Raw genomic sequence first — 19,423 nt, 5'->3', positions numbered from 1 at the left:
CGTATAGCTATAATGTTACATTATTTTTTATATTTTTATTTTTAAAATTTACATATCATAATATAAAATTGTTATGTTTCTTGTGTTCGTATTTATTGCGAAATATAATTAGAATTTTGCATTTCACAAATGTTTAATTTTTTTACTTAAAAATATAAAATGTTTGAAATAAGTTTTTCTTTTAATTGAATTTCTTATAGTAAACATCACGTGGAGTGTGGACTAGTTGCATGCCAGATCAAGAATTCCTTAGCATGTTTGTTTGTTCAGCTTTTGTTTTGTTTTATGCAAGTCATGTTCAAATACATCAGTGTTTAAATGTTTTATATTAGTTCTATGGTTAACTTTGTTTTCCATTGAAATTGTTCTGAATCATCCTGCTTGAAAATAGATATTAGAATTAATCTCTTATTTTTATTATTGTGCATGTGTAAAATATACAAGTGCAATTAGTTCCCCTCTCTAAGAACAAATGTGTGGTATGAGTCTCCTTTAGTGACATGCATCATCTGAATTCCCCGTGAGTTGCACATATTACATAATCACTGTTAACAATATATTTGCCTGGTAGTTACAGTGCTGCTCTGGTAAGTTGACTTCCAACATTGACAATGCTTACCTCTTTTTCAAGTTATAGGAAAGGTTGGTTGTCGCGAATTTAAGTTGAAATATGTTTGCAAAATGGATGAAAGTAACCCAACTTAATTCAGCTCCAATTAACCTTGCCTTGTTCCAGAAAAAAGAAGTAAACTTCGTCAACACCGCTGGTCAACTAACTAAAACCGCAGTATATTTTAACAGCATTTCACTTATCATGAGCTTGTGTTATAACAATGTGTAAACTTTTTGCTTTCTACTCTATTTTACTTTGCAATTAACGTGATGCTAACCTTAGTTGTTACATAAAACTTTCAAATTAAGCAAAGAACCTTGTAATTAAAATTTGCTATTTAAACTCAAAATTTGCTTTATTAAAAATAATTTACATTTTTTCTTTTTAAAATTTTTACTATGTAGGAAATTCGTTTTTTATCGCTTAAACAGCACACATTGTGTGTAAATGTCATGCAATTGTAATTATTAAAATGTGTAAATTATTCAGAAAGTATATATTATTAGTAAAAATTTAATTTTTTATTTATGCATTTTTATGTAACATGGAATTTATTCATTTTATTTAAATGCAAATACTTGTTTTGTTGCATTTAATTACAGTAAAATCCCTCTATTGTGGACACTAATGGGACAATTTTTTTTGTCTGCAATAGAGAAGTATTCGCCAGGACAGGGCCTCAATAATGTTATTTGCATTGGAACTGGGGAATTAAAAATTGTCCACATAAGAGGGGTGTCTTTCTTTGAGGGATGTCCGTTAAGAGGGGTTTAATTGCATAAGACACTTTCATTTAAATTTCAGAGTATTAAGTTTTAGTTTTGTATCAATATTCCATTATTGTGTACATGTTTATTTTATGCTTCTCAACTTTTCTAAGTTTCATAACATGACACATGAATTGGCCTATTAAAGTTTTCAGTGGATTTTTGTACAAGTAATATCAAATCATAAGAGTAATTGTTTCTTCTGATGAGAAAAATCCATGTATAAAATCTTCACACTATTGAGATGCTGAGATAAAACTGAAGTGTGTCCAATCATAATATTTGGATGATTTGCATATTGTAAAATCATGCATGTGTGCCATAACAGTAACTGAATTGAACTATTCTTTTCCCATCCGAAAGATTTTTAAAAAATAAGAAATATTTGACATGCACAACTACATTTATAGTTTACAATCATATGAATTTCTATTTATCGGTGATTTAATTTGTTTTGTTATTCCATATTCATGATATTTTAGTTATACAATTTAACAAACTTGTTATTGTTTGAAAATTATATTCTTATTAACTACTGCTTTATTTTAGCATTGAAACTGCTACATTTTGTTTATAAAGTCACTGTTAAATATGTATTGCATAAGAAATTGGTTTTGTTTGTTGTATTTTTAAGTTTTTTTTTTTTTTTTTTTTTTTGTGACAGAAGTGAATTCTAATTGCACTTTAACATGTGTAATAGTTTTTTTTTTAAATTTGTTAAAATATTCTTCTTAATGGAAAGTTTGACACAAAACTTTTTAAATTCCAATTAAAATGTAGCAATTTTATTTAAGGAATCTCATATTATACTTCTATGTTTTCTTATTGAACCAATTCAACATCTATGCCTATTTTAAAATCATGTTATATTGATCTGATTTTACATATTGTTCATTTCTGTAGGATAGTTTACCATTTGTGTTCATTTATGATTTTTATGTAATATTACTCTCTTTAAAAGGTGAAAATTGTGTATACCTCTTACTCCTTTTGTTTAATAATTTGCTAAAGCTATTTAGAATTGAAATCAAATAAAAATGTATTTAACTTTTCCACAATTATTGTTTTCAAATCATGAATCCCAAACACACTTTTTACTTCATTCAAATGATTTTTCTACTTACATGTATTTATGACATGACTTACAACAGTTTGAGCTGTAAAATTTTAAATGACACAGTTCTTCATCTATGGAGTTTGATGAACACCAGCTGTATTGATCACTGCAACCTAGAAAAGAAATTTCTTTAAATGAGACAGCAGACACTTAATTTTTTTTAATGCTATTTGTAGCAGAATGTATCTAGAAGATAATTTATGCGAAACTATTGAAGAATTGTAGGGGAATGTGGGGCAAAGTGAAATGGTGAATATTTGTTTTTAGCACTATATACCCTGTAATATTTTAACCATGTACTTACACATGTAGTCAATTCCCATCAGGAAAAAGTTCTCTCTTTGGATTTAAGCATATGATAACCTAAAGTTGATACTCATATTGTAATCTTTAGTGGTAAGTCAAAAATTATTTTAGTTATTATAAAATGATCAAGTACTTGTTTTGACATTTTAAACATATCTTGAGTCTAATTATTCGGTGTAGCTTTTATTTATTTAATATTAAGCTTATTTTTATTTTAAATGTTTTATACAAGTAGTCAAGTGTATGCAAGCCAAAGTGAAGTAGTTCATTTTTGTTCTCTTATTCAATCATTTATTAAATCATATACTGTATATTCATTATTTTATTTGTTTGCCTACATTTATTAATTCTCATATTTACTCATTTTTTTTATCATTGATCAATTACTTTATTCATTGGTTTCTTCATTATCTATTTGTTATTTTATTTAATCATCCATTGGACCGAAAATATTTTAACTTGTCAAATAGAAACTATTTTATTAGAAAAATAGTTTGTTTTATCCTTCCTCCCATGAAAAAAAGGGAATTATGCACTTTTTTTTTGAAGGTTATAAATTACACCCAGTTCCATTTACTGGCACTGTTTGAAAGCTTTGTTCTCTTCAACCTGATTTTTATTCATACAGAGAATCTGCACACCTGTCAGAACTTAAAACCTTACTTTGTGAACACCTTCATAGTTAAACATTCAAGTCTGAAAATAAACTGATAAAAATGTGTATAATTTCAACTTACCCAATGTTGACGTTTCTTTGCATATTTTACTAGAACACTGTTGCTTTAAATGTGGTTTTGATCTGTTCTCACAGTTAAAATTGGATATTGACCCTCTGCTATGCTTCGTCACACAAGTCACATTCCTAAATTGTTCACCAAGCCCGCATTGAGTGTTGCACTTGGAAACAAAAGGGAAGATTATTTACAAAAAGGACTAAAAAGAAAAGGATTTCACAATCATTTAAAGCTACCTTTGAGCTAAAATATTAAGTTTTACTATAAAATTGAATGATTTAGCTAAACGAAATCTTATACAGGGTGTGACTTATCAACCTCCTGTATTTTGAGAGGGGGCTGTGTGAGTTCAAGCTGGGACGTGATGGTGAAGGTGGTATCAATTGATAGCAGTATACATATTATTTGTGAATTAGCAATAAAGTGGCAGGATGAACATCTAACTTTGTTGCGGATGAGTATATTCATGATGGTGGTTCCTAGAGATCTACTTGGCGAGCCTTTTGTATTTGATTCCAACTTGGCCCGCATGATAGAAAAACTATCGGCTACAAAAACTTCACATTACAGTAAAACTTGTCTACAACAATGTGGGTGCCCATATGCAAAGTTGCAAGGGGGCGGGGATTAAAATAATTTCCCTGTGGTTAGCTGGTTTTTTTCCCCATGGAAACTGATTTCAGGACAGATTTGAGTCATTAAAATTTGACATTTTTAATAACTTATTCATTAATGGCTGGAGAAGAAATGTTTTTACATTTTTGCAAAGAAAAAAGTATTAAAAGCAAGGAAGTTCTAATTTCAAAGGGGCGGGGGTTCGAGCCCCCCCCCCCCTCACCCCTTGCTCCCCTATATGGGCACCCTTGTACAACGATAGTGTTGGGACCTAAAAAAATATAATAGACAGGTTACCTTTATAGACAGTTTGATTATTCATGCTGACATTTTGCTGGGGCCAAAAACAAATATTGTTATAGATAGATTATCGTTATAGACAGTATCATTATACACTGGTTTCACTGTATTAGTATCGCTGTGCAGGGTTTTTCTTACATTGCTATCAGACAATCACAGGGCAGCTGCATGTTTAATGTTGAAGGGAGCTTCCTGAATGGGCACTCTCACATGGATCACATTTCTGTGTTTTAGTCAATGGTTGGTTGAGCGTTTTTGTTTTCAGTGCAGAACTTTTAGCTCTTATATTTGATACCAAAACATGAATAATTTTTCTACCTGGAACAGGATTATGATTTCCAAGTTTTAACTGAAATCAAAATGCTCACTGAGTAATTCTCAAAGAACCACCATTATGAATATGCACATAGGCCATTCCATGGAAAACTGTCGTTTTGTCTTGCATGTGACGCCTCATATATGTCATTATAAATACTTTAAAATAATAATGAAACATTTTTTTTTTGCTTCCAACAAATAAGAAACTTATGTGTGATATCGTAAGCAAAAAAAAATGATTTTCCTTTAAAATTATTACTTTTTAATGAAATATATGAACTGTCCTGTGCGGGACAAGGGGTTGAGTGTTTCGTGGAATGACCCTCATCCACAACAATGCTCACTCTGCCATGCTGTAGCAGTTACTGCAAATATATACTGTAGTAATTACTGTGATTGTAGACTGCTGTCGATCGATAACCACTTCCTCCACTGTATTCCCACAACTCACAGAGCACCTCCGACAAAAAAGGGGAGATTGATATGCCACAACCTGTATCTGCCGAAAATATATCAAGATAAAATTTATCACTTTTGGTTTATTTACTTTTAGAAATGCTTTTGGAAGCAGAGAGTCAAAACTAGCTTCATCTAACCTGTCTCAATCAAGGCATCCATTCCATTTACATGCATTTAAATTTTGCACATTCATATTTTACAACTCATCGCCTTCTCAAACTTAGAAAAAATTCTTTTACACACATTACTTATTGGTATAAAATATTTCCTTATTGACTTAAAAGTGCTTGGCGTTTTATTTATTACACTTAACGGACAGGTCACGTAACTTTTGAGTTTTTCCATCGACTTCCTAGGATTAGTTACTTGTATTTGCTTTTGCTTGAAATGTTAGTATGCTGTGTTAGTTTTTCATTTTCTGCAAATTGTGTTATTTTTTCTTGGTACCATTGTATTACTAGTTATGTTAATAAGTAATAATGTAAAATACAGCAAGATAACTGCAACATATTCAAACCATATTTTAACAATCTTAAGAAATGCCATAAACCGAGTGTAGATCCACCCATCTATTAAATGTTAAAGGGGTAAAGAGCCCCTTTTAAGGATTAATTTTTCCGAAAGTACTTTTTTTTTATTTCATATTTTTATTGATGAACTTAAAAACACTTTTCAAACACTATTGCAAGAAATTAATAAACTTAAAAAAAACATGATTTTAATCATTAAATTTATCTTGCTACTAACCTCACTCCATGGTCCAGTTACCCAAAAGGCATTTGGATCTTTGTTTTGGGAACAGTTTTCATTTTTGCATTTGCGAATATGCGGAGGCTGTAGTGACCTATCACAATTAGAAAAGCTCTCTGCAGTTCCATTCATGTGTTGCCGGCACGTGACGGACCTTATTTGAAATCCTCCAGAACATACACCACGGCACTGAAAAACATTTGGATTTGTTAGCTTGTATTTCAATTTAAAAACATGAAAGAAATCTGTGTAGAAAATGGAAATTTCAGAATAAATAGTTGACTTCAAAAGAAAAACTTTTTCATAGTTTATTGGTCTATCCCAATAAATCTATTCCTAAGCAGTAATAGATTTTAAATATGCATGTCAAATCTCAAGTTCCTGCTTCTTTCCACAGACCTGCCATCCTTTGGAGAGTTTAACATGCTAACATTAACCACTATCAACATAACCAATTAACATAAGACCAATTTCAAAACTGGAAAACTTTTAGTGTTTATTTACATAGACTAAGATATAGGACGAGGGACAAGACTGAATTATCATTTTGTATACAAATATGTTATAAATATAAATTATCAAATGAAATATTAAGACATTCTCCTTAAACTAGCTTTCAATAAAGATATCCTTCTGTGCCAAATGAACTAAACATTAATATAGTTCATTAAACTCCAGGGTGCCCTGTATCTCTCTCTACATACAATTTAACCAGCTAGATGGAGCTCCAAAGACTACTATTTTTTTATTCATATCATTAGTCAAGCGACTCCGAATCCAGCACCCCCACCCAAGAGATAAAACAAGCAGTAATGTAGTGGAAACCAAAGGAATTTCAGGCATCCATAGTATTAAAATCTGTTCAGGTCCGTTCATGTGAAGATAGATCTTCTCAAGAATCATTGGGAATCGAGAGTCCAACAGGAATTTTATTTTGTTCAGGAATTTTTATTTCTTTCCCGTTGCCATTTTGCATATGGGTGAGCAAATAAAATTCTAATAATTGTTTTAAAAGAGATTTTTTTGGCTGCTGTCAAGATCTTTAAACAACATTTCCATCTAGAATTTTATTTTATCTTAGTTTAAAATCTGTTGCTCTATTCGGACATATAGATCTGTTACTCTAACCTTTATTTTATCGTCTATCCTTTTTTTATTTTTCACAGCCAACGTTCTTGACTCTTTTCAGCACATGAAAGTTGTTTCTTTAGTTATGTTTATTGTAGTGTAAGTTTATCATTACCAGCCTCATATTGTGGTAAATTTAGGATATGAGACTAATTATGTTCATTTTGTGGACTTTTTCCTTTCACATGGGTGAGTTTTCAAATTATAATAACTCTTTTTCCTTCCTGTTTTTACTTTTGAAATACGTTTTGTATCGGTAAAAGAACACTTTAAATTAAGAGTGTTTGGATTTCTTTCAAAGAAACAGAGTAGAACAAAAAAGATTGTTTTTAAGGATTTTAACTAAAGCTTAATTGGAATCTGATGACTTGGTATTGAATTAATGCTTATTGGTATTTATTAAGTCTTGGTGCTTTAGTTTCACAAAGTCAACCAACCAAACAATATAGGTATGTCATTTTATGTAAAAAGCCGATTGTAATTGTACATAAATATTTCAGATATAATCTATATCAGATGTAATTCAGTTTAATGTGAGCACAGATTATAGTTGATAATGCATATATTTTCATCTTTTGTGTTAATGTAAAATACTCATAACTTGTATCATTGATAACTATGATTGACGTTAAGGACATTTTTGCCAAAAATATGCTCAACTGGTGTTTTGAAAACCTTGCATTATGTGCATTTATTTATTCCTTAACGCGTTAGAAACTGATGTCAGAGTAATACAAAAACATCAACTAGACATCTTTCATTTTTTAGGTCCCCCCGTGCAATGCTGGGCATGCAGCTACTTAAGTTATTACTTGTCAGTCCTAAAAGTAATTTTGTACACTTTGAAATGTTTTAGCAAATTTTATTTCAAAGAAACTTATATAGCCTAAAGCTGCATTATATCGGTTTTCTACTTTTTAATGAACATTATAAGTTAATTAAACTATGCACTAGAACACACACTAGAATGCAGGATTGTGCGATAACCACAACTTTTTCTAAAATCCCACTTAATCAAAACCCCTTGGAGGGCTTTTCCCGCTGTTCACTATTAGCGAACAATCGTTAAAAAGATCACGACGTTATGCATTTCTAATTTTTCTAGTTTATTTTAAGACACCCAATATAAATGGAATGACTGAGGATAATTTTCAACTGCCATCTTATTATTTTCAATGAACAGAAGAATCTAGGAATTTAGCCACAAAGAAACTGGGTGAAAAGATTGATATTCTTTTGCTTTGCTGAACGTTCAAACGCCTGCAGAACTTTTGCTTCTAGTTGTACTAAAATGAAAGCATTTTTAAACCCGCTTAATGCCAAAGTTGCATCAAACGTGTCCTTTATCATGATCGCCATTTTCAGCCCTTTTTTTTAGATATTGATATGAAGTTTTTGGTACAATTTAGAATACTTAAATAACACACTATTTAGTAAATAATCCACTCAAGGAAGAATATTTCCAATCCTACAGACCTTGAAACAGATTTAAATATTAATAAGGGCTGTAACTTGCTATTGTACAATTCATTTTTGTTTTCAGTATTTTGCATGTTAAAACTGTATTTTGTACAAATAAATATATCTTATTAAAGCAACAAACTAAACTGAAAAAAAAAAAAAAAAAAACTTACTTCAATTCTAAACAATCCCACTCAGCTAAAAGTGGGAAATCCCACCTTAATTTTTTTTCCTTCTGTGGACGCTGCCAGTGATCGGAAATAGCCCGCTATAAGTCACAAAGCTTCTATAGTAGCTACGTTTTTTAGTGTAGCGCACTACTTTAAAAAAAAAAGTAGAGTAGCAAGTAGTCCAATACAAAAAATTAGTAGTTAGTTGCAATTTCTGGAAAATACTTTTAAATTAAGTTTTCAAAGAAACATTTTATCAGTAGCGTAAGAAAGGGGATGGTGTCTAGATCCATAACCCTTGATTGAAGTTACAAAATATACTTACAAAACATAGTTCTTATAAAATTAGTTCCAATATAGAAAATTAAAGTTTTTCTCCTCTGTTTAAAATATGTTTTCCTGATCTAATCAGTTTTATAAGTATGTATGCCGATGTAAAATTTAAATCTAATTATGACTGCTTTTATTTACATTTTTCAAATAGCTGAGTTGTAAAAAAATTGAATCTTTCAACTTTTAAACCCTTTCTTGCAGTGAATATTCATGAAAATAGTTTAAAAAAGAAAAGAAAGAAATAATTCCAAGTAATATTTCATGTCCAAATGTGATAATTTATTAATTTCAGCAAATTTTTGTTCAATCCTCAAATGGTGTGCGTGTATGTTTCTTATTTATTCATTCATTCATTTTTTAAGTAGCAAAGTAACAACTTTATTTCAAAAGTAGTTTGTAGTCACTACATTTCAAAAAAAGTAGTTGTAACTAATTACATTTGAGGAGTAATTTATCAAAAAGGAACATATCCACTTATAAGAAAAAATTTATTTTATGACATTTTCTATATTTTACAGATGACCTTTATCAAATCACTTACTCGCAAGAAATCTAAACGTGGAAAATCATATTTCATTTAAGGGTTAAGTGTGGCTTTTTGATCAAAAGGTAACAAATCCGTCCTCTGCACATTTTACTTTGAACAAAAGGGGCATATCCTGAAAGAATCTGTAGTACGAAGACTTTTAGATTCAAAGTAACACATGTCCAAAAGCCTCAAATTTTAATCTACTACTTTTAGGTTTATGTGCTTTGATAAGAGACTATAAGAAGTTAAAATATTGGGATTTTGGTGAAATTGGAATTTTTAACATTCAAGTTTTTGTCCAAAAGGGCACATATCCAAAATTAAGATGGGGATACTTCCTTGTTTTTTTGACATAAAAATTTCTTACTCTGGGCCATGATTTGCTGTGCTCTTGTGCTCAATTCTGTACCCAGAGAAGTAGATAAAACTATTTTGCTCTGACCCCAATTCGTTTTTCAAACCTCCTGAACACTTTTGATAAATTAGACCTCATTTTTAATAAAGTAGTTGTAGCTTGCTACAGAAAGAATGAAGTTTTTCCTACCACTGGACCCTGCTATGCTTAACTACTTTGTGTAACCTAATAAATCTGAAGCTACTGTTTGGAGTAAAATACTGCTGTGACCAAGCTGTATCTACAAAAATTAGTTTTAGATATTTTGAGAAACGTTTTTGATTTCCTACAAGCACTAGTAATATGTTGGAGTTTGACATTCTTTTCATGCTTAATTTTCAGGGGAGGCCAAATAATCAAGTTTGCCCAACGAAGCTGAAGTAAAATACATGACAAAAATGGGGGGGGGGGAAATGGTTTTAAAAAATTTTTTGACACTGTGGCTTACCTGCTCAGGTCAAAGTAGAGGAATTGGTTCAAAGTTGATCTAATGATTGTACTGTTTTATTGGCAATGCTCTCTCTTGATTATTTTTAAATAGGATTAACTTCATAATAACAATATTCTGTGGAAGTAATCAAAGTTTTGCTCTCCCTAAAAGGTGTCCCTTTGCAATAATCTTGTTATTAATCTTTTAATTTTCAATCTAGTACATTTTATCAAATGAAACCTATCCCTTGTGACATTTCCAAATTCCAAGATGCATATAATGCTTATTAATTTAGAAAAATTAGCTTTTGAATAAGTAGGATAAACGCTAATAAGAAATGCTCTAAATACTGATCAGAACCTAAAACTTCTAAAACCATCCTCAATTGTCTCTAGCTATGGTTCTTTTTCCTGCCAGAATTTTTAAAGCACTTTAGATCAAACTCACTAAGATTGGTATAAAATTCTAGAACTCATTATACTAGTTTTTTTTTTTTTTTACATAATACTTACCTTAGACCATGAACCAGTAAACCATTTGAAGTGACATTTATTTGAGCATTTTTGTGAGTTGTGAGGTCTGCTTTCTGTTGAGCAATTTTCATCTGCTACTTTAAAGCCATCACTGGTGCAGTACACTTCTCTGTATTGTTCAGATTGACAAGTATTCGCTTTACAGAAGCTCCACTTTCCTACATGCCACCTATAAATTAAATTTTCTTTTCTGTTATAATTTTTTTTTTCTTTCGTAATTACACATAACTTCATGCTATTTTTCCTAGCTTATTTTTGGGATTATCTTAAAATTTTGATTTACTCTTTAAAGCAGTAGCAATATTTTTAATGGAAACTTTATTGCTACATTCCTTTTTCAAACATAATGAAAGAAAGAAAACCCCAGATGCTCTTCACATTTTAAATACATGTACCATTGGGACTTATTTGGACTTTTTCAAGCTACATATTTATTTTTATACTTAACTTATGTTCTCTATCATAACCCATAACTTTCGCTTTTCAGCCAAAGTAAAATTTACCTAAGTGGAGAATCGACTTTTTTTTACTAGATTAGAAATGCTTTTATTACTTATTTTTTCCATGCCTATGGATTAATTAATATGAGAGCAATTTTTGCAAATAATAATTTCTAATATTTTTTCTCAAAGTATGAAGCATCACGCTGTTAGTCAAAAGAGTTATAAGAAGGGAACAAGACAATCTATGAAGAAAATTCTGATAGAGCTATCCACTTTTGTTGTTGTCGAAAGTATTTAAGTACAAAGGTTTTTTTTTTTTTTTCTTCTTTATGAAATAAAAGAACAAGTATTTACATTTTGTCTAAAGTAATCAATTTCCATGTGATGATGCATTTTAACTCATCAAAATTTATATTTTAGGTATAATTTAGACAAATATTTTCTGAAAGGCATATCTTACTTACCGGGAAGGACAAGGTTGAATTGAGCAAGAATATATTTTGGTTCCTGGCTTAGTTGATTTATCACAGTACATTTCATCCACTTTGCCAAGGGTTCCAAAACATGTGGGGTACGACTTAAACGTTCCTGTTAGGGAAGAGGGCATATTCACAATTTTTAAAAAAAGCTTATTATTTTCATCTCTAGAATAAAATTTGTGAATCTTTGAACAATATATCAGACTGTATGTGTGTAAAGCATACAGTCTGATATAAGGTTACAGGCAGGGATAGGATTAAGGATAATACAGTTTCACCAATATAAAGAACTACCAACCCTTGTTGTCCTGGGCCTGCATTCCATGTACCCTGCAGATGTGAATGTTATATGACTCACTATATAGTATAACTATTAGAAAATGATGACTACATGATTATAAAATAAACCCAAAATAAGAAGTTCTCAGGCAAAAGCATTTAAGATACATGCAGTAAAGTTCCAATGGAAACAAATTCAGTAGTGTTTTGATTAAAGTGAGGTATTGGCTTCAATTGAATAAAAATATGAGGTTGCATCCGAGTCAGCACAACTATTTTTACTATTAAAAAAATTAATATAAGTATATGGCAGTGTTGTATTAAGAAATCCTCAAAGAGGGTGTCCAGCTCAGAAATAGTCAAATCTCATAGTTGAGAGCGATAATTTACTTCTAGTTTTCTATGAGACAATCATACATACATAAAATCAATTAGATGTTTAAAAAAAATAAGTAAACAGAAAGGAATAACTTTAGCTTTTATTATTGGAGTTTAATTTTGAGCTTCAAGAGAGGGGTCTGGACCCGTTTACCACCCCCTTTCCCATGCCACTGGTATACAGTTGCCTAAACAATTCATCTGGTTTTAAAGCACTGCTTTTATACAAGTAAACCATGTACACAAGCAAATGATGCATAAAATATACATTCAATATCCTACTTTCTGGTAAATGTAACAAATCTTCAATGTGTTTGCCTTTGGTCTCTTGGTTTTCATCTCAAAAGTAATCCAGCTCCCATCAAAACCATTTCTTTGTGAGTTTCTATCAATGTCTGCCACAGCAGTAGTGTTGCGTTCTTGTAGTGCCTACTCTTCTAGGCATTAGAGGTGAAAAAAAATTGATTTTCATGTGACCACCTAAGGTAGAAATAACATTAGCACTGCAAGCATGCATTGCTGATGCTGTGACGGACATCGACGGAAACATGATGTACAAATGCAAATGCGATGACCAGCAAGAGGCTCTGGGTCCAGCTAAACTGGTCAGTTATTAGTCTGCAATGAAGATCAATAGCCCTCTTAAAGTTATCTATCCCCTTACTTACTCATTACAGCCTCTTCAGGTAAGCTGTTCTGCGTGCCCACAACCCTACTAAAGTAATAACTTTTCTTGATTTCCAAATTAACCCGAGATTTGAATAGCTTAAAGCAATAGTCCCCTCGTCCTGCTTTCCGTGCAAAAATTCAACCCATTAACATTTTTTATATTGATAAATTAAGCAACTGAATCATGTCTCCTGTGACTCTCCTTTGCTCTAGATTATACATATTAAGACTTAATTCTGACATCATAATTGAAATCTGAAAGTCCTTTACTAGTCTAGTAGCCCTTCTTTGGACCCTTTCCAATAAAGAAATATATTTCAGTTGTCCAGAGATGAATACATTAAATATTTGTAGTATATATGTACCAGAAATTTGGAAAGTGGGTACTTTCATGCATCGCCTACATGTATATGTCACATACTTGTATACAGTCTTTTGAAATTCTATGAATCATTCAGGCAAACCCTGTATTTATTGTCCATCTCTGGCAAGTTGAGCTCCCCTTCCTGACCGATTAAACAATTCCATTTGTTGAAATAAGGGCGAGGGAAAATGGTTTAAAAACTTGCGGATTTAGTTTGAAGTGTTATTGCCCATTTGGCGAACAATATAATTCAGGTAAGAAGTAGCAAGCAGTACAGGATTTTCTCGCCAATAAAAGGGTTGCAATGGTAGCCCAACTCTGCGCCTAACAATTCCTCTTCTTACTGATTGCTCTCCTTTGATAGAAATGGACTTGCTTAAAGCCATAGCTCAACTTCTTAGAGGTGGAAAGTAAGTATTGATGTTGAGAGAAGCCTGTAGTGTGGATTTGGTCAAAAGTTTGTCACTGATTAGGCACTTCAGAAAACTTATGTGTTTTGATGATATCACAGACAGGCATATACTTAAGAACTTCAGGCAATTCTTATTCAAATGGTTGGTATATTTCACGCCCTGATGATGATAAGCCAAGTAATGTCATTAACACTATAATGATTTACTTCAAAAAAAATGATATCATAATTAGATAACTTTATGTGTAAAGGAAAGTAGCGTAGCTGTTACTACCACTTCCACAGGTCTTGCTACAAGAAGAATTACGAAACAGCCAATGTGCAGTGTTGGAAGAGATGACAAATTCATAATTTATAACAGATTCTGCATTGTCTTGAAGAAGAACCTATAAACATCATAAAAATGATAGTTATTATATAAGAATTATTTCTTAAACCTTGTTGATTATGAAGACAGAAACTTACATTTAATTAATTTTTTATTGAGAAATTAAACTTCATTTTGCATATTCAAAGCTAATTGTTATTAAACTTTAAACGTTCTTTAAAACATTTATTGCAGCATTTCAAGATTTTATCTTACAATATACTAAAATGGTTTAGTCTGTGTACAAAAACAAGATTCTAAAATACTGAAATTAAGAACACATGCTTTGTGCATATGAGTGCTAAAGGTATGTAATGCATTTACCTCTACTACAAGCTCCTTGGTAGTCGGCCCTTTTGAGACTAAACTTTCAGGTTTGCCTGGCCACCTTCTGTAGCTAAATATAGTTCCAGCTGCAGAGTACCGACCTGGCCAGTCCAACACCCAGTTACCGTTCAGCTTATAACCATCATCATCCTCTCGCAGAGCTAAGTAATTGGGTGATTCTTGCAACTCTGACACGTGAAGATGTCTGGAGTTCGTCGGTATTCTGACTACCTCGTGATATCCTGAAGCAATATAATTATTAGCTTTTATGAATTTATCATTTTTAACTGATATTCAGAGGTCGATTCAGGCGCAAATTGGGTCAACATTGAGGCCACTTCACAAAATGTCATATTTTAAAATTTGATCTTTTACAAAACTATACCATACAATATGACAGATTTTTTTTTTTTTTTTTTTCAAAAAATAGAAAAATGCCTCAAAAACTTCATTTTTCGCAGAAAGGAAAAAGTTAAACATTTCTTTTTCCTTCCACAATATGTGGACGTAAAAATAAAAATCAACCCCTGATACTTTTTCATGCTGAAATGTTCGTTATTAAAAGCGTATCTTTCAACACTTTAATTAATCCCATGTGATACAAAAAAGAACAATCGTATTGGTCTGTGACAAAAAAACAACATTTAATGTGTTCAGCAGCTGTGAGTGGAACATATGTTCAAATCTGAAATTAGTGTATCAAATCATAAGTATAAAGGGAAGAATGGAAAAGAAATTCCCAACTTGTTAATACACAATTAAGGGAATAAATAATCAACGAAAAGACAATTGCAATTTCATTACAGGTGAGAATTTTCAGAGAAATTAGGTTATGTCTTTTGAAAATACAAAACCAAAAATTTCCATGATTGTAAAAACTTATCTTAGTGGTCGCTCCCATCATTTAGAAAGGACAATTGAGGTAGTGAGAAGCAAAGGGATGCAAGTGGCAAAATTAAAAATTTGGAGCTAACCAGTACACAAATGGTAGGTGAACTTCTCTTCTGTCTTGGGGCAAGAGTTTGTACTAGTAACCCTGGTAGGTGCTGCTGTATAACATGATTTAGAAAAAAAATTCAATGAAAGCCTACCTAGGATCTGATCTTTAAATGCGTTTTTCTGGAAATTAAAAAAAAGTCCACTTGCATCCCTTTGTTTCTCACTGCCTCAATTGCCCTTCCTTGCTTTGAAAAAAATACTTTTACATACAAGTGCGCATGTTTTTTTTTCTGATAAAATTTGCGTTGCGTAGTACACTTTGCCCCCCCCCCCCCAAAAATGATGGACCTGTTAGTGGTGTAGGAAGAGTCATATTAAGGCACACAAATTTATATAATTTGCGTATTGACATCGCTAACGCCACGTTTTGGGGTTGACGTTTGAGATAACAAATTTAAAAAAAAATGTTTTGTAATACTTAGGAGCTATACAAAAGAATTTAACACTCAACACTCAGGATATTTGCTTGGGCACAAATTTCTGATTATTATTGTCAGGATTAATGTTCGATAGAAACTTTTTATCTGTAGAAAAAACACATTTTTTAGCAAAAATGGTACTGAAAACAACGTTAGATGCATCTGACTAAAAATAAATAATTTAAAAAGCGAAATATGAACTAATAGTACCTGTACTAATATTTTTGGCGTGAAAACTTCCATTGACGACTTTACATGTAGAATTATCACCATTGCAAATGCCACAATAGTCGGGCATGACATTTGACTCAATTCTTTTGTCACAGCCTACAGTCTGAAACAAGAAAATTCCTGTTTTTTTATTTAAATCAACAGTTAGGTTAATTTTCAATTTATATTTCAAGGTAATTTTTTCCTGCAATATCAATCGAAAGAAACAAGGCAAGTTTCAAAAAAGTATGAAGTCACTAGTTAAACGTTAAATGCTCGTTTATCTTAATTTGTAAAAAATAATTCATCAAATTAAGTAGCGAATGCATTTGTGCTACACTTTAACATGAAACAAATTTAGGGATTGTTTAAAGAATAACATTTATCCTAAAGTTCACCTTCAACTAAACATTTAAAACGGTAACTAAAGAATTAATCAAACTCAATTTTAGTGCAAGAGATAATAAGTTCAAATGTTCTGCTAAAGCAATTACTCAACATAAGGTTTCTGTAATTCACTTTCATAGCATAGGATTTATTAGTTACCAACTATTTAGCACAAAATTTATCAAATACAATTTTAGATAATGCAACTGCATAAGCCTAAGGCTCAGAAAATGCACATGCTTTAAAAAAAGAGTATAAAAAACAATTGTTTTTCATATTGATGTTAGCAAACACAGTGCATAATTTAGATCTCTGGAGTTTTATAATTTGTTCAACACAGATTATCCATTACAATTGTATAATATGAGATGAATTAAATACAGTGAATTAGTATATAGCTCTACGCCTATTATTTATCCTTTACAGCTTGCTTTTTTAGGGTGGTTATGACTATTTAATAAATTAGCAATAGTGCCACTGTAAAATTTAAACATTAGTACTTATTTAACTCAGTTTTCCCCATGACACATGACATTGAGGAAACGCTAAAATAAGTTGAAAGTTCTATTTTCAACAAGTAGTAAACGAAGGAAAAGTTTCAGTTCTTTCACCTTGCTACTTTAAACAATTTTAATTATTTTGAAAATATTGCTATTTAAACTTAATTTTGAATTAAGCAAGTAACCTGAAATTTTCTGAAAAGCAACCTGGAAAAGTCAGGGAATTTTTTTTAGCCATAAGTGTATGAACCCTGCGAAATAATTACGATAGATATCAATTTTTATGTTATATCCAAATTATTTTTAATGCAATTTATTTAAATGTGTGCATTTAAATCCAAATCGTGTTAGCTTAAAGTGATTTAAATGTACGTAATTAAAATTTAGATTGCGTAACATAGCATTCAAAAGTACAATTTAAAATCTTCATTAAAAAAATAATACCTACCCTGCATTCTCCATCAATGCATACTCCATTAAAATGTCCACTACAAGATGTTCCATCCTGAAGTTTCGTCGAAAGTATCAAATATAAATCTTCTTTATAGGGAACACAATAAACTCGGCAACGTGATAAAGCTGAGTGGAGAAGAATAAATTAAGTGTTACTATAGGTTTGCTTCACTGTCATAATGGTACTACTGCAGTGAGACTAGTTGTACAGCAACATTAGGAAAGAGTAAATTAAGTGCTACTATATGTTTGCTTCACTGTCATAATGGTATTGCTATAGTGAAACTAGATATACAGCACAGTGGAAAAGAATAAAGTGTTTCTATATGTTTGCTTCGCTGTCATGATGGTACTACTGCAGTGAAACTAGATGTACAGCAACCATAGAGAGCGTCATTTTTCTTTCTTTTTTTGCTGTACAGTATATAGAATGATAAGTTAATCGAAAAAACTTTGAGTGAGCAAAAATTGTAAAGAAGTCTTTGTGTTCAGGAAATCATCAATTAAGTTTTAGATTTGTATGCACGTGTTTTAATCAGGCATAATCACGTATGGCTGTAGGGGAAAGTGGGGTAAAACCGGGAAGTCGGGAGCAAACCGGGTACCCCCTTCTAGCCTCTGTAAGAACTGCAATCGCATGGACAAGAGAGGAACTACCTTCCACCTTCATGAAAAAGCAGTGGCTAATAAATTAGAACGCAATAGACTCGCTTCTTTCGTTCCTGTGAAGAAAATTCTGTTTGAGTGGTTTTTGCTTAAAATCTTTGAACAAAACTACACTATGTTCCTGCATCTGCAACAGTAAAGGTATGTAGCTCTCTTTGTACAACATTTAATTACCTTCATTACCGTTCTAAGTGATTGTCTGTAGCGTTCTGTATAGTCATATGACGGAATTTATGAAAACTGTACGTGCGAGGCTAAACCGGGTACTACCCCCATACACTGAGAGAAAGACGCAGCCGAAGGAGGACAAGAGAAAAGGAGGAACTCATTTTGACGGGCTCCATATACAGGCTTCATCTTCAGGCAGCAGTAGAAGAAAAGAAAAATGATGGGGGAAAGAAGACCAAAGATGGACGGAAGAAAAAAAGAACCTGAAGGAAAGATAAACGAATCAAAGAAAAGGCAACATTATAAAGATGGCAAAAAGGAAAACATAAAATAAGCGTCCAAAAAAAAAGAAAGAAAAAAGAAAAACCGAAGGAGCAAATGAAGGATGAGTCCAGTAAAGAGGATGACAATACTGCCAGCATTTACTGCAATGAGCTTTACTCGGACTCCAAGGGTGGTGAGGGATGGATACAATGCATACAATGTCGTCGTTGTGCCTATGGAAGCTGCTCTGGGGCCGAAGAGGAAGATAACTATTTTACTTGCGACTGGTGTCGATAGGCCTTATATTACAGCAAAAAATTAAAGGTAAAGACAATTAAATCAATTGTCAACTCATCAATATGCGTCTTTTATACTTATCCTAGTATGTTATGACAATAGTTAACGTATGTCACTAAATAAAACTTGAATTTTGTTGGAAACTTTTAAAATTTTTATTTTCCCTTAGCAATAACATGTCTACCTGGTTTTACCCCACTAGTGGGGCAAAACCGGGTAAAATGACTTTTTTTTACAAAAAAAAAGAACAAAAATATAACACTTATGGTTTTGAAACTGTGGTTGCATTAATAGATAAGTAGTGCATACTTTTGCAAAATTTTGTTCCTATATGCTAAAAACTGAATTCTGGAAGCCTGCAAACTTTAGGGTCTCGGTTTTCCTC

General features: G+C 31.7%; 2 protein-coding genes across 2 annotated transcripts in view; one reads left to right on the top strand and one right to left on the bottom strand.

Annotated features, from left to right (window-relative positions):
* Window positions 1-2,438, top strand: part of LOC129219715 (GMP reductase 1-like) — a 43,882-nt gene extending 41,444 nt beyond the window's left edge. Inside the window, exon 8 of the mRNA XM_054854001.1 lies at window positions 201-2,438. Coding sequence (XP_054709976.1) covers window positions 201-203 — 3 coding nt within the window. The 3' untranslated portion in view covers window positions 204-2,438. The remainder of the gene's footprint in view (window positions 1-200) is intronic.
* A 33-nt stretch (window positions 2,439-2,471) lies between these two features.
* The window catches only part of LOC129219714 (A disintegrin and metalloproteinase with thrombospondin motifs 18-like), an 83,885-nt gene continuing 66,933 nt past the window's right edge, over window positions 2,472-19,423 (bottom strand). The window contains exons 15-23 of the mRNA XM_054854000.1: window positions 17,639-17,769; window positions 16,304-16,427; window positions 14,673-14,917; window positions 14,256-14,367; window positions 11,865-11,988; window positions 10,937-11,126; window positions 5,977-6,168; window positions 3,541-3,700; window positions 2,472-2,610 (exon numbers count right to left, since the gene is read on the bottom strand). Coding sequence (XP_054709975.1) covers window positions 2,501-2,610; window positions 3,541-3,700; window positions 5,977-6,168; window positions 10,937-11,126; window positions 11,865-11,988; window positions 14,256-14,367; window positions 14,673-14,917; window positions 16,304-16,427; window positions 17,639-17,769 — 1,388 coding nt within the window. The 3' untranslated portion in view covers window positions 2,472-2,500. The remainder of the gene's footprint in view (window positions 2,611-3,540; window positions 3,701-5,976; window positions 6,169-10,936; window positions 11,127-11,864; window positions 11,989-14,255; window positions 14,368-14,672; window positions 14,918-16,303; window positions 16,428-17,638; window positions 17,770-19,423) is intronic.

The sequence above is a fragment of the Uloborus diversus genome, chromosome 4 (assembly GCF_026930045.1).
Source record: "Uloborus diversus isolate 005 chromosome 4, Udiv.v.3.1, whole genome shotgun sequence".
NCBI classification, from domain to species: domain Eukaryota; kingdom Metazoa; phylum Arthropoda; class Arachnida; order Araneae; family Uloboridae; genus Uloborus; species Uloborus diversus.
This window is presented reverse-complemented; position numbering and strand designations above follow the sequence as displayed.